Genomic DNA, 12,170 nt, shown 5'->3' with positions numbered 1-12,170 from the left:
AATTACTTCCGTAGTCTACTTTTTGATGATTTTCTAATTTACCTAGATCCACCTGCATGTGTGGCATATGAGATTCGATCACCATGGGGGTTTTCAGTGTAATCTCATAGTTATATGCAAAAAGGTGAATGCTAAGTCAACTGTCAGAATCGTAAAACATAGAAAGTCTCAATACAGAGCTTGTTGTTTATTTTGACAGTGAAAAGTCGCACTTTAAAGTTGTGTTTAGACAGCTCACCACCACTCTTTACTTTGTGCTTTCAAACTGAATTGGTGTTATCGCAGCTTTCAACATAACGCCACCCAATCCCACTGAGAGAGAAACTTGGCGCTTTCAGGGGCATTAAAACTTTTTCCAGCCCGCTTACCTGCTCTTCGTGGTCACCTGTGGCGGAAGAAGCCATGTTGGAGACGAAGACGCGTGCTGTGCAGCTGCTCTCAGGTGAGTTTGATCCACGGGAGATCTAAACACAGTGAAATATCCGCAGTGGAAACGCATACGAGGGTCAAACATCTGAGGAAGATCGGCTGTGGGGAATAAGTGGTGGACTGGAGCCTTCAGAGTTGGAAAAGTATTCCAGGGACAGCGGAGTTCTGTGCCCGTGTAAACTCCAGGTGAAGCGGGGAGGGGGGAGTGTACTGCTGCCGCTGCCTGGAGGAGCTACTGTAACCGAAACTTAGTGGAAAACAGCCGCTGGGGGGCGGTGTTGCTTGCTTCATTGAGTCAGATGACATTTAGGCTAAAATAAATATTTTAGGACATTTTCAAAAGTTAAATTACATATAGAGGGCTAATTAGTTGATTAGTGCAAAAAGAAAAAAAAAACTGAATAAAATAAAATCGACCCGTCAAATGAATTAAATGTTTTATGTTGGATACATAATTTAGCCATTTAATGAAAAATGTGTTCTATATCTTAGTTTTCCACATTTACATTAATCATAGGTGTCTTTTCATTCCACAAACCGGGACTTTATTTCAACCACAACCTAAAAATCTGCCTAAGAAAAGCTAAACTTGGTAGGGTGGTGGTAATTTTAGGCTCATTCTTTAACTTTTGAAGTTTTGTGATGAGTACACAGTAACCCTTTTTTAATAGTGAATTATTCCTGGTTTTCTGTCTCAAGTACTTTTTGCAAGACCAAGAACTAGTTCTGAGAATTACTTGGTTGAACTAGATTAAGTTTTGATCATATTTGTAGTTCAGCTTCTGAGCCATCTGTATGATGTATCCATGCTTATGATTGAATTAAACTAATACAAGCCAAATGTTGAAAGCAAAGTCTGAATGTAAACTGTTCTAAAGTCCAAGTGAGGCAAATATCAAACATGTAAATATAAATTTGCAATAACTGTAAAAGTGTGCACACCTGTGCTACTTTGTTGAAACGTATTTGGCTTTAGTTTCAGCAGTCTTTTGTAGGATTCTCCAAAGACATAAGTTCTCCAGATTTGATTATGAGGACATGTCCAGAGCCGCCTTCAGGCGATACTAAAGATTTTCTGATGCTGCTACATTTACCCCATGCCGAGAGTGAATTTATACAGTGTTTGAATTTCAACACATGAGGGCAGTGCTGACTTAAAAATATTTTTTTAAATAGACATTTGAATGAAATTTAAAACCTTTCACAAGGTTCCACATAAAATCCAGACATTTGAGATTCACCTTAAAAAACGAAGTACAGCAAAAAGTAAAACAGGTTTTGAGCCTGAATACAAAAACTGTATCTAATTCAAACATTTTATGATCAAGCAAAAATTTTTATTTTTTTTAAACCCTGAACATAATACCAAGTTGGAATTCCCATGCATTTGAAACTGTATGACTGGACAAAATTAAATAGTTATGTAGGTAACCAGAATCTGTTTTGCAAATTGCCTTAAGGTTTGATCCACTATAACTGGTTCTATTCATTGGTGACTGAATGGAATGTTGCTGTAAAACACGAAGACCATTTTCTGTTTGAGCGTTAATTTATTGGATGTCAGCATAAAGTTTGTCAATTTGTGGCTGGAACAGCTCTTTGAGCTCAGCTCTCTTCGCTTTCAGGGTGGGAGTCAACAGGCCGTTCTCGATGGTGAAGAGCTCAGGGTGGAGATGCACGTCTTTCACCTGCAGCAGAGAAGAGAAAGGTAGATGTGATTAAGCTACTTTTAATCCAATAACCAGATGAGTTTCAAAACTAAAGCAGTTGGAGACTTTTCGGCTTTATGGAGTATGACAAAATACTTGAGACTGGTGACCGCTTAAATGTAGAATCTGCTAGAACAAAAAGCCTTTACCTGCTCAAATGACTTCAGACCTGCTTCTCTTCCTAGTTTGGTCATATCTGTGACTATGGCCTTTTTAATTTCCTGAGAATAAAGCACAATTTGAATCAGTTAAACATGTCTCTCAGTCCACGCTGCTCCGCTTCCAGTAAATGTAATTTGCAGACATGTACTTTGAGTTGCACAGCATGCCAACTTCTCCAACTGGCTGCTTTTAGTGTTAATGATCACATTTCCTGCAGATTCTTGACTTTGGACATTTGTCTAAAACACTGGAGAGAATAAACTTACACATTACAGAAACCTACTGTGTTCTTGCAGAGTTCTTCAATGGCACCTTGGATGCCAAGACTTTTTGCAAAACCTGGCAGGACATCAGCATCAGGTACCACAATGGCAACCAGACTCGACTGCACGGATAGGAAAAAAAAAAAAGATAGAAAGAAACAAAGACATTAATTGTTAAGATTAAGCAGCTGGAAAGGTACAAAGAGAGAGAAAAAATATCAAGTTACCTGCAGACTGTCTCCATGTACAAACACTTGGGCCACAGGGCCGCAGCGGACATACACATTCTCGATCTTCTCTGGAGCGATGTACTCCCCCTGAGCCAGCTTGAAGATGTTCTTTTTACGGTCAATAATCTTCAAGACTCCACTCTGTCGCAAAACCCACAAGGCAAAAGTATTATAATTTAGAGAGTTTCATAACAATTTTACAAACAAGATAAGAGGGTCTAGTTCTTTGAAAGTTTGGGGATACAGGACAATCAAAAACAACAAAAAAAACCTTTAACGTTCCAAGTGGATTTATCATACGTAAATTAGGAATCAATGTCAAAGGAAAAACTATATTTATGATACATGTGTGTATCAGTGGTGATATAAATGCGAGTTATTTTTTAACCATGATGCCTGGTGTATATCACCACTATTACACACATGCATCACATGGTTATGCATGTATGAAATAGTTTTTTTTCTTTGTGTATTAACCCAAGTAAATTGGGATTCCGTGTATACATGTGCTTTTTCACATTTGAATATTTGTATGAACCACATGTGAATTTTACATGTGGTGCAAGAATTTCACATATGATTTTTCTGTAAGGATTGTGTTGAGGTGACTGTTCAAATTTGGTTCACACATGATTGCACATTGTAACACTTTCACCTGCATCCTACACTCATGCACACACCTACATGACTGATTTCACACTTCATATTAGAAACTTACTTTAAATCATAATTTATGTTGAACAAACTTATTTTCTAAAAACCTTTTATAGGATGTCTTTTTTTGTTGTGGCCTTTGAGCCAGGCCATAACAGCCATGCGCATTTTTCTTTCCATACGATTACGCTTCATTTTTTGTTGGTCCATCACATAAAATGTCACTATAATACACAAAAGTTTGTGATTTTAAGAGGACAGTATTTGGAAAGCCGCATTCAGTTTGTGGGGAACGTCAAGCCAATTATATCCATTTTTTTCACAATGCAGGGAAACGAGTGAAAAGAATGAGTGAATCTTACCGGAAGCCATTTACCAATATCACCAGTGTGAAGCCAGCCATCCTTGTCCAAGACCTCCTCAGTCTTTTCTGGGTCTTTCAAGTAGCCCTTAAATACATTTGTGCCCTTAATGCACACCTGTAAAAAAATAAAATAAAAATCACAAGAAAAATAAAATGCTGGTAATGTTTAAGCAATTTGCTGCGTTTTTACATTTTGAATTCAAGACTGTCACCATCACTAAAACATAAGCCTTTAGGTAATACTAATTTTCCATTAGTCTTGTGTGAACCAGATTTTTATTTTTTATTTTTTCCTTTTGGGCATGTTTGAACAGAAAGGAACACATCAGGCCTCAAAGTGGCAGCTGATTATATTAAAGTGAAACTGTGAGAGTTACAACTTTCATTTTTGGTCCAAAGAACTGTTCTGACTCCTACACAAGAATCTCTCCAAACTGATTTAATTCAGACTCCTTCTGGTGCAAGACTTTAATATCCCCAGATATAAACATTTTAACCAACCTCTCCTTCACCGTTTGAAGCAAAGTAGTTCATCTCTTCCACATCAACCAACTTCACAAAATTGCAAGGCAGAGGCACACCGACATGACCTGAAGTTAATAAATAAATTGTGAATAGGCTTGTTTTTCCTTTTGGATCCCACTTCACATTTCTCCCCCTGATCAAATGTGTAGCATTTGTTAACTTTACAAGTAAAATGTTTTATGCTTAAACAAATCTTTGCTGAAGATTTTCTTAAACCCAAAGAGGTGGTGGTGCTGCTGTTGTTACAGTTTGCTTAGCTACGTACCAGCAGTGGCATCTCCTGGTAAGGTGAAGGTGCAGGCAGCTGCACACTCTGTCTGACCGTATCCTTCAAAGATCTGAGGGAACCAGAGAGCAGCATAAACATGTCAACAGGAGCCGGCATCAGTGTTGTGCAATTGTTCCTCCTAAACACCAACATTACTGCATCTGTGTCCATTTACGGCAAGCTCCTTTGAGATTAGAAAACTTCAAACCCTCAGTATTTATTTACAAATGTTTTAAAGTGAATCTACAGAGGAGCCAACTCCGAGAGGGTGGCATATTTTGATGTAAAATGTTTGATTTTCTGTAACATTGTTTATTTATGCTTCTATAGTAAATTCATGCAGCATGTTGACAGTCAATTCAAATGTAAAAGAAACTTGCATGTGTATCGTAAACACGTCGTGAGACCAAACAAATATGACTGATTTGTTGCAGATCTCTTTTCTCATACATTTAGTAAAACAAACTTTGTGGTTATTGGTCACAAAAAAGTGTGGTTCCTTAAGAGGACCAACAAAATAACAGAATGTTTCAGAGTAGTCCAAAAAGAAAAGGAGCAGTCTCATTTAACAGAGAATGAGACATTTACATTTGCAGGGAAAACCTAAATCTAATCAAGATTCTGTTTACAGAGGATTAAAGGTTTATTACCTGGCAGCCTAGAGCAGCCCTGAGGAAGCTGAGAACAGATGGTGATATGGGTGCAGCGCCAGTCACCATCATCCTCACACGGCCCCCCAGAGACTCCTGGGTTAGGGATGAGAACATTTAGAACCACCATAAAATGTATTTTTAAAAGCACATAAAAAACTGCTAGTAAGCAAATCTTCTTACATAAAAGGATGATGCAAAATTAAAATAGGAAAAAATATATTAAGTGAATAACCAATCAACTGTTTGTCAGTATTGACAGTTTAACATCTAAAAAGTATTTTCTGTACTTTTATAGAGTACAGAAAGTTGCAGAAAAACTGACAGGTACACCAGGCACAGCTCTATAGTGCCCAATTATTTCAGGTAAAGTTATAGGATTATACTGCAAAATGTATAACTTGTGACAAAGTTCAACAATGGAGAAACGTAGCTGTCACAACATTTTGAACTAACTGAAGCCATCAAGAAAAAAAAGTTTGGTCAATGCCAACATAAAAACAAAAAAGAGATTTACAATAATCCAGTTGGGATAGAATAAATGCTTTGATACCTCTTTAAAAATCTCTGGTAGAGAAAAGTTTTAGATAAAAGCCTCAACAGAAAAAACAGTATAAGGACTCCCCTCATGAATTTAGCACAATGCTGATGGATCGGGGCCTCAACTGATGTAATGCAGCCAATATTACAAAATTTTATGGTCAAGAAAGGAGCAAAAACAAAGCCTAAAACACAAGAACAAGATTTTGGAAAAGCAGTTGATGTACAGTAAAGCTACTGTTCTTCTACATCAGAAGTAGTAAGTCACTTAAAGTGGTTTGGCTCAGGATGCCTCCTGGACCCCTTCCTTTAATAGTTTTCCAAGCAAGTCCCACTGGGTGAGACCCCAGAGCAGATCCTTGCAAACCAAGATTCAGTTGATTCAAGCAAATACACAGTAAAAAAAATAAAATGAAAAAAAAAAACAAACAAAAAAAAAAAAAAAAACAGGTGTGCAAAACACTCCAGGTGTTACTGCCATTTCCAAGTGTCAGACCCGATACCCTTAACTTCCTGCAGAAAATGTTCTTTATTACATCAGAACTACAAAAGGTTACAAATGATTAGGCAAAAACGAAGTACCTGGACTTTGTGGAAAATGAGTTTGTCCCATATGCTGTTTTTCCTGACGATGCCATCCTTCACCTCAGCGTACTTGCTCTCTGCTGCAAATTTCAGCAGCCATTTCTTAAAGGGAGATGTGGCTCCACTCTGAATCTGGTTATAAAAAGATTTTAAAAATTAAAAAAAATACCAAACTACTGTAGCAAAAGTTTAATATCTTTAAGAAAAAAAAATCTAATTTGCCCACTTTGTCATAGAGTCGATTGAGGAGTCTAGGCACCACCGGGAAAACTGTGGGCTGCAGAGTTTTCATGTCGTCCGGCAGCAGCCGAATGTCCCCCTGGAAGAACCCCACCCTGGCCCCAGCACCGTATATCACCGTCTGAAACGTTTCAGAAAACAGATGCAAGACACCCTCAGATGTTCTGAGCAAACAGTGGATCTCAGTAAGACCTTTTTTCTTACCTGTACAATCCTCTCAAACATGTGTGCTAAGGGAAGAAAGGAAATGCTGACATCCTCCGGAGTTGGAACTAAGGAAGACTGAATAAAATGTATGCTTTACTGGATGAAAAAGGCATTAAAACAAAATTTTTTTAGTAAAGGTCCAGTTTTATTCTCATGTACCTCAAAGGTTTTGAGGACAGCTGCAGCATCAGCAACCACATTCTCATGCGTCAACATAGCCCCTTTTGGGTTTCCTTTTGAAAGGAAAAAATAATAATTTAGCACTGCAACAGTTATATTTTAAATAAGTCTTAACATGGAAATCAGGCCAGAGTAACTGCCATGTGTCCTGCTAATCTGACTATCCTGAAAACCACAGATGATCACCTGTAGTGCCGCTGGTGAAGCAGACAATGCTGAGGTCCTCTGGCTTCGGCAGCTGTTGGAACATAAAATCAGCACCTCAGGATCAGCAGCTTATTATTGCATTAAAAAAAATAAATCTAGAAGCATTCATAACTTACTACTGGCTTTTGAAGGTTATTTTTTCCCAGTGTCTGGAGTTGCCAGAAAACAAAAAATTTTTACTTACTGATTTTTTTTTTTTAAAGTTTACATTTAACTTGGTTCGGTGTTTAGAGAGCATTATTACCTCCATGTCCTCCATGGATACGATGTCCACCCCACACTTCTTTCCTCGCTCGATCAACTCAGGGCTGAATGAGTCCATGAGCGCAACAGTTTTGAGAACTGGAGTTTGGCCTTTTTCGTGGTTCAGAAGCAGAGTTTCCGCTTTCTTCTGGTTGTCACAGAGCACTGTAGAGATCCCAGCTTATAGGAAATAAAAAAAATCCATGTATATCTTTTTAGAAATGGGTTGTATGATCCACTTTTTTTTTAAAACTCCAAGGCAGAATATACTCAATTTGCCCTTATAATCAAACTTTCCATCAGCAAATTTACACAAACTCATTGAAAAAAAGTAGATGAGATTAAAAGTCACTTGACAGACTCCTATGGGAACAGAGTTACTGGATGTCTTGTTGTTTCTACAATTAGCAGCATTAGCGAGAGAAGTAAAGCTCCAATTACCTTGGTTGATAATGAAGACGAGAGCCTCAGGACCCAGAGTGTCGTACAGGGGAACTGCTACCATGGAGTACGTGTAACACGCCATCTCACCAATAATCCACTGCAAGTTGATTTAATGAAGAGACAGCAGAAGTTAATAGATACTCACACAAAAGAACAACAACAACAAAAAAAATCTGTTAAGACTCCATTTACCTCAGGTCTGTTCTGAGCAAAGATGCCGATGAATGTTTCAGAATTGGGCTTCAAACCTTTGTGAAGGAGTCCTGACCCCAGATACTGTGCCCTGTCAGACACCTTCAGAGAAAAGGGGAAGTCAGGTTGGAGAGGTTGGAGAGAAAACAATATCACTATCAATTTTTCAAATACTTGTTAAAAACAATTCTGAGGAAAACGGCATTGAAAAGAATCAGATGCTTTTTTACCCAGAAAGGTCCAGAATAGTGATTTCGCACGATATTAGCCGTACCATTTAACCATAATGTTTCTAAATCATTGCCACTCTGTGCTGTACCTGTTTGTACTTCAGCCACTGGTAAGGCTTCCCAGGCTTTCTGTAGCCCAAACACGGTCCGTTACCTAGAAAATAAAATGGTTCTGATGTCATGTCCTGCACAGTGGTTTGACTGAACTTTAACTATACAGCAGCTTTTGTTTTTGCCAGATCATTTGACGACAAGAGGCATCATTTGGTTTGTCTTTATTAGTTCCAGTTTAAACTAGCACCATGCAACATAACTTTTCTAGCTGCTAAGGTTCACAGTCACCTCAAGTGTATTTGAAATTCAGTCTGATTTTTAAACAAGCAAGTGTACTCATTTTAAAACTCATTTTGGCTTATGATACAAAATCTAAGCTAATTTTACATAGTTTTAAACAATTTAAATACCTGAAACTCTAAGGCCCCTTTGAAAGACCTCATATAGGGTTTTTGCATCATTGTAGCGATATGACATCAGGTTGTTGTTGTCTTCCAACAAGGCTGTTTTTCTTGCACCGTCCTGGAAAAAAAAGTTAACAAAAAAAAAGACTACAGTTACCTAAGGGAAGTGTCAGGTCATTACCATGCCTCCCCAGACTATTAATTTATCAAACTTGAGCAACATTTCTGCAGCTCTCACCTTGACCCCCAGAGTCTGGCGGTTGAGGTCGGGTAGGCTGCGGACCGGACTGGGCCGAGCGTTGAGGTAAAACAGTGTCGCAACACCGACCGCGATCAGGGAGATAACCACTGGGGTCGGAAGAGGTGAGAACAGCAACTGGAAGATGACGTCCATGATGCTGGGTCAGCTGGGATGGGAAATCAGAACAAATGGTGAGTTTATCAAAATGTCAAGACTTGGATGTGTGAGATCAGAAACAACATATCTAACCTGGGAACGCAAAATATATACATTGCAAGTACATTGCCAGGTTTTCTTTTTAATCCCAAACACCGTTTCTGAAAAATTAATAGCTACCTGATGGCATAGGTATAATCACTCTTCCCCTTAATTACTTTATTGATTTAATGATCAAATTTTTATGCCTCCCAAATCTCAACTTCTCCATTGTGCCTCGCCTAAGTTCTTCAAATCAGATGCAAAACATCTGTTGTCCACAAACCTCTTCAGGTGAGCCCACAAGATTTACTGTCAGATTCAGCTCTAAATTGCAAAACTCTAATATTCTTCTACTGTATTGTTTTTGGATGCATGCTTGCACATACACATATCTAGTCCCCAATTCACAGCCGCTGACACTGTACCATGATATAAAGAACCTAGCAAGAGAATTTTATTTCACTGTAAAAATCCGTCTCACAAAAAGTGATTGAAAGAATTAGGGGGGAAAAAAAGCCCCACCAACAGAAATGATCAAGTTTTTTTCTTGAATTCCAACTATTCAGCCGAATTTCTAAGGATTCATGTCACACTATACCAAGGAGAAGTATTGAAATTAACAGGGGCATATATACTTTTTGAACCAACCATCCACCAAAGATAGTTTCTGCAATTTACTGTTGGCATAGTTTCTTCAATAACTCCAGGTCGAAGTTAGCATAAATTGTGCAACAATTTTTCTTAAACCCTTAGACTCTAAGGGTTTGAGATAAGATGCACCGTACATTACGGTGCATGTAGGATAGTTTGACTAGGCATGGTTTGCCTGCATTTCTAATGAGGAAAGGAAATAGGAAAATTTATAAAGGCTAATGTCAATTGTTGGATGAGGCTTTTACTTTGCACGTTTGGTGACACTTCCTGACTGTTGTTTTGTGTCCATTTGATCAAAGTTATTCTCTCCCTTTACTGTTCTTGAGTTGGAGAAACAGCGTTTCCAATGTGTTTATACTATACTCCATCAGTGCATTTAGTAATTAATTCTATTCTAAAGGCATAATGTTCCAAACTCAGCATTTTCTTGTGATCCGATAGATCAGAGTGACTGTGCCCTAGTCACGCGACAGTCGGTTTTATACTGAACAAATTAAATAAACATAAAACAAAACACACACAAAAACGTTTGACAAATGCAATGAGCTCAGACATATGGAAAAATAAAACAATCTTAGACATAATGCCTACCTGCTGCTAGCTGTCTCAGGCGTGTGGCGAGTGTACAGATCCTGTTCCTGTGCTCTAGGAAGGAAACACATCAAGGAGAAGAGCTGATAAAACAGTTGATGGACCGACTAAGAATCTTTGAACTTTGGCCAGCATATTACTTGCACTGATAAAAGACAACACAGCCATCAAAATATTCTTGGTTTGTAGGTCACAGTATTAAAGTTGTGCAAAAGATTAAGATACTTCAAAGGGTTCTTGCCACCCAACTCTTCTGATTTTAATCCAGAAAGATAAAACATGTTATCAGTGGCAATGACAGAGAGGGGAAAAAAAGATCAAGATGTTGCACCTGATGAAAGGTCAGTGTACTTATCTGCAAGTTAGCATGTTCAAAGAACAAATATTTAAAATACTCAAAAGACAAAATAAAATATTTAGGAACAAATCCATGTCATTTATGATTCACAAACATGAGGGAACATGCAACCACATTTACTGAAATGCATAGCTTTATAATGACTCCTATTAATGTTCGAGCTCACTTAAGCAAACCATTCTCTGCAGATATCAATCAGACGATTATCTGAAAGGTGAAAGAGCACATCTGCAGTTAGACTAGAGCAGCAGAGTCCAAAGTTAAGCCTCAAGGTCCGATATCCTGCACAGTTTAGTTTTGTCCCTGGTTCAACACACCTGAATCAAATGATGGTTCATTACCCACCTGCAGATGAGGTAGTTGTACCTTTGAGTAAGTTGTGTTGAAGCAGAGACACCAGTTGAAGACTATAACTGGACAGCCATGAGTTAAAGTTAAAATAAATACCATCCAAAATTTACTGGACTGAAGCCACATAGCAAACATGGGGTAAAAAAATCTGAGGAAGTTCAAATTAGTCAGTACTAAAATTCAATATTATAACAGCAAAAAAAGCTAGGGGATAAATTAATAAACATCTGACCTGTGTACTAATTTAGCAAAACAGGTGCACAGTGCTGATCCTCTGTGTGTATGTGTGTGTGTGTTTTTTTTAAGTTGGTTTCTCTTGAGAGTCAGATGACACGAGAATCTTGATTAAGGGACATTACCTGGTGGAATAAGCATTAGCAACAGCAGGTTGGGATCAGGCTGAGCAGGGATCTCCTGAGGAACAAACAGCCAAAGACAGCAACACCACAGATGTACAGTCTGCTTGCCTGAAGTCATTAGCGCCTCAAACTGCACACAGGTGTGACACTCCTCAGCACCGGTCAAGGCTCAACCTGCCACATCTGCTCTCTGCAGATAACATACCCAGGAGACCTGCAACAACTCTCACCTTGTTTGCTGTATTTACTTATTAGGAGGGGGGGTTGTTGTTGTTTTTTTTTAATCTATTCACAGTCCTTCATAAATATGTCCCTTTTAGCTTTTATTCATTTTTGTGTATCTTTTAGCTTTTAATTGAAGTTTGTCCCTTAAGACAATCATGGCCTCTCCAATTTGATTTATGGGAGTCAGGGATAGCTAAAGATAAAATCCCAGCACCTTTCCAGTGACCTCCGGTTGTTAAGCCATAATCTGAACATTTACTCATTTAAATGTCTGTCAGTGATATCTGAAGAAGTAAAGTTAAATCATCCTGTAACAAAACTGATTTTGGATGCTAGGAATGAGGCAGGGTAACTAATAAAAATGGGACAATCTGTGCAAAGATAAAAATGAAAATGACATTCAAAGAAAAAAG

General features: G+C 38.2%; 1 protein-coding gene across 1 annotated transcript; it reads right to left on the bottom strand.

The window, feature by feature from the left end:
- Positions 1 to 1,959: 1,959 nt before the first annotated feature.
- Positions 1,960 to 11,597, bottom strand: acsl5 (acyl-CoA synthetase long chain family member 5). The gene is made up of 22 exons (XM_005794720.2): positions 11,533 to 11,597; positions 10,465 to 10,518; positions 9,019 to 9,187; positions 8,787 to 8,898; positions 8,412 to 8,476; positions 8,093 to 8,194; positions 7,898 to 7,997; positions 7,458 to 7,636; positions 7,330 to 7,362; positions 7,193 to 7,244; positions 6,986 to 7,059; positions 6,824 to 6,901; positions 6,606 to 6,740; positions 6,377 to 6,511; positions 5,255 to 5,350; positions 4,602 to 4,674; positions 4,313 to 4,401; positions 3,810 to 3,926; positions 2,791 to 2,934; positions 2,584 to 2,685; positions 2,288 to 2,359; positions 1,960 to 2,117 (listed from the first exon to the last, which is right to left on the bottom strand). The coding sequence occupies exons 3-22, from the start codon at positions 9,172 to 9,174 to the stop codon at positions 1,980 to 1,982; spliced, it is 2,052 nt and encodes a 683-aa protein (XP_005794777.1). The 5' UTR covers positions 9,175 to 9,187; positions 10,465 to 10,518; positions 11,533 to 11,597; the 3' UTR covers positions 1,960 to 1,979.
- Between the last annotated feature and the right edge of the window lie 573 nt (positions 11,598 to 12,170).

Source organism: Xiphophorus maculatus, chromosome 10 (genome assembly GCF_002775205.1).
Source record: "Xiphophorus maculatus strain JP 163 A chromosome 10, X_maculatus-5.0-male, whole genome shotgun sequence".
Taxonomy (NCBI): Eukaryota; Metazoa; Chordata; class Actinopteri; order Cyprinodontiformes; family Poeciliidae; genus Xiphophorus; species Xiphophorus maculatus.
Note: the sequence above shows the minus strand (reverse complement) of the source record. Positions and strands in the feature narration are given on the sequence as shown.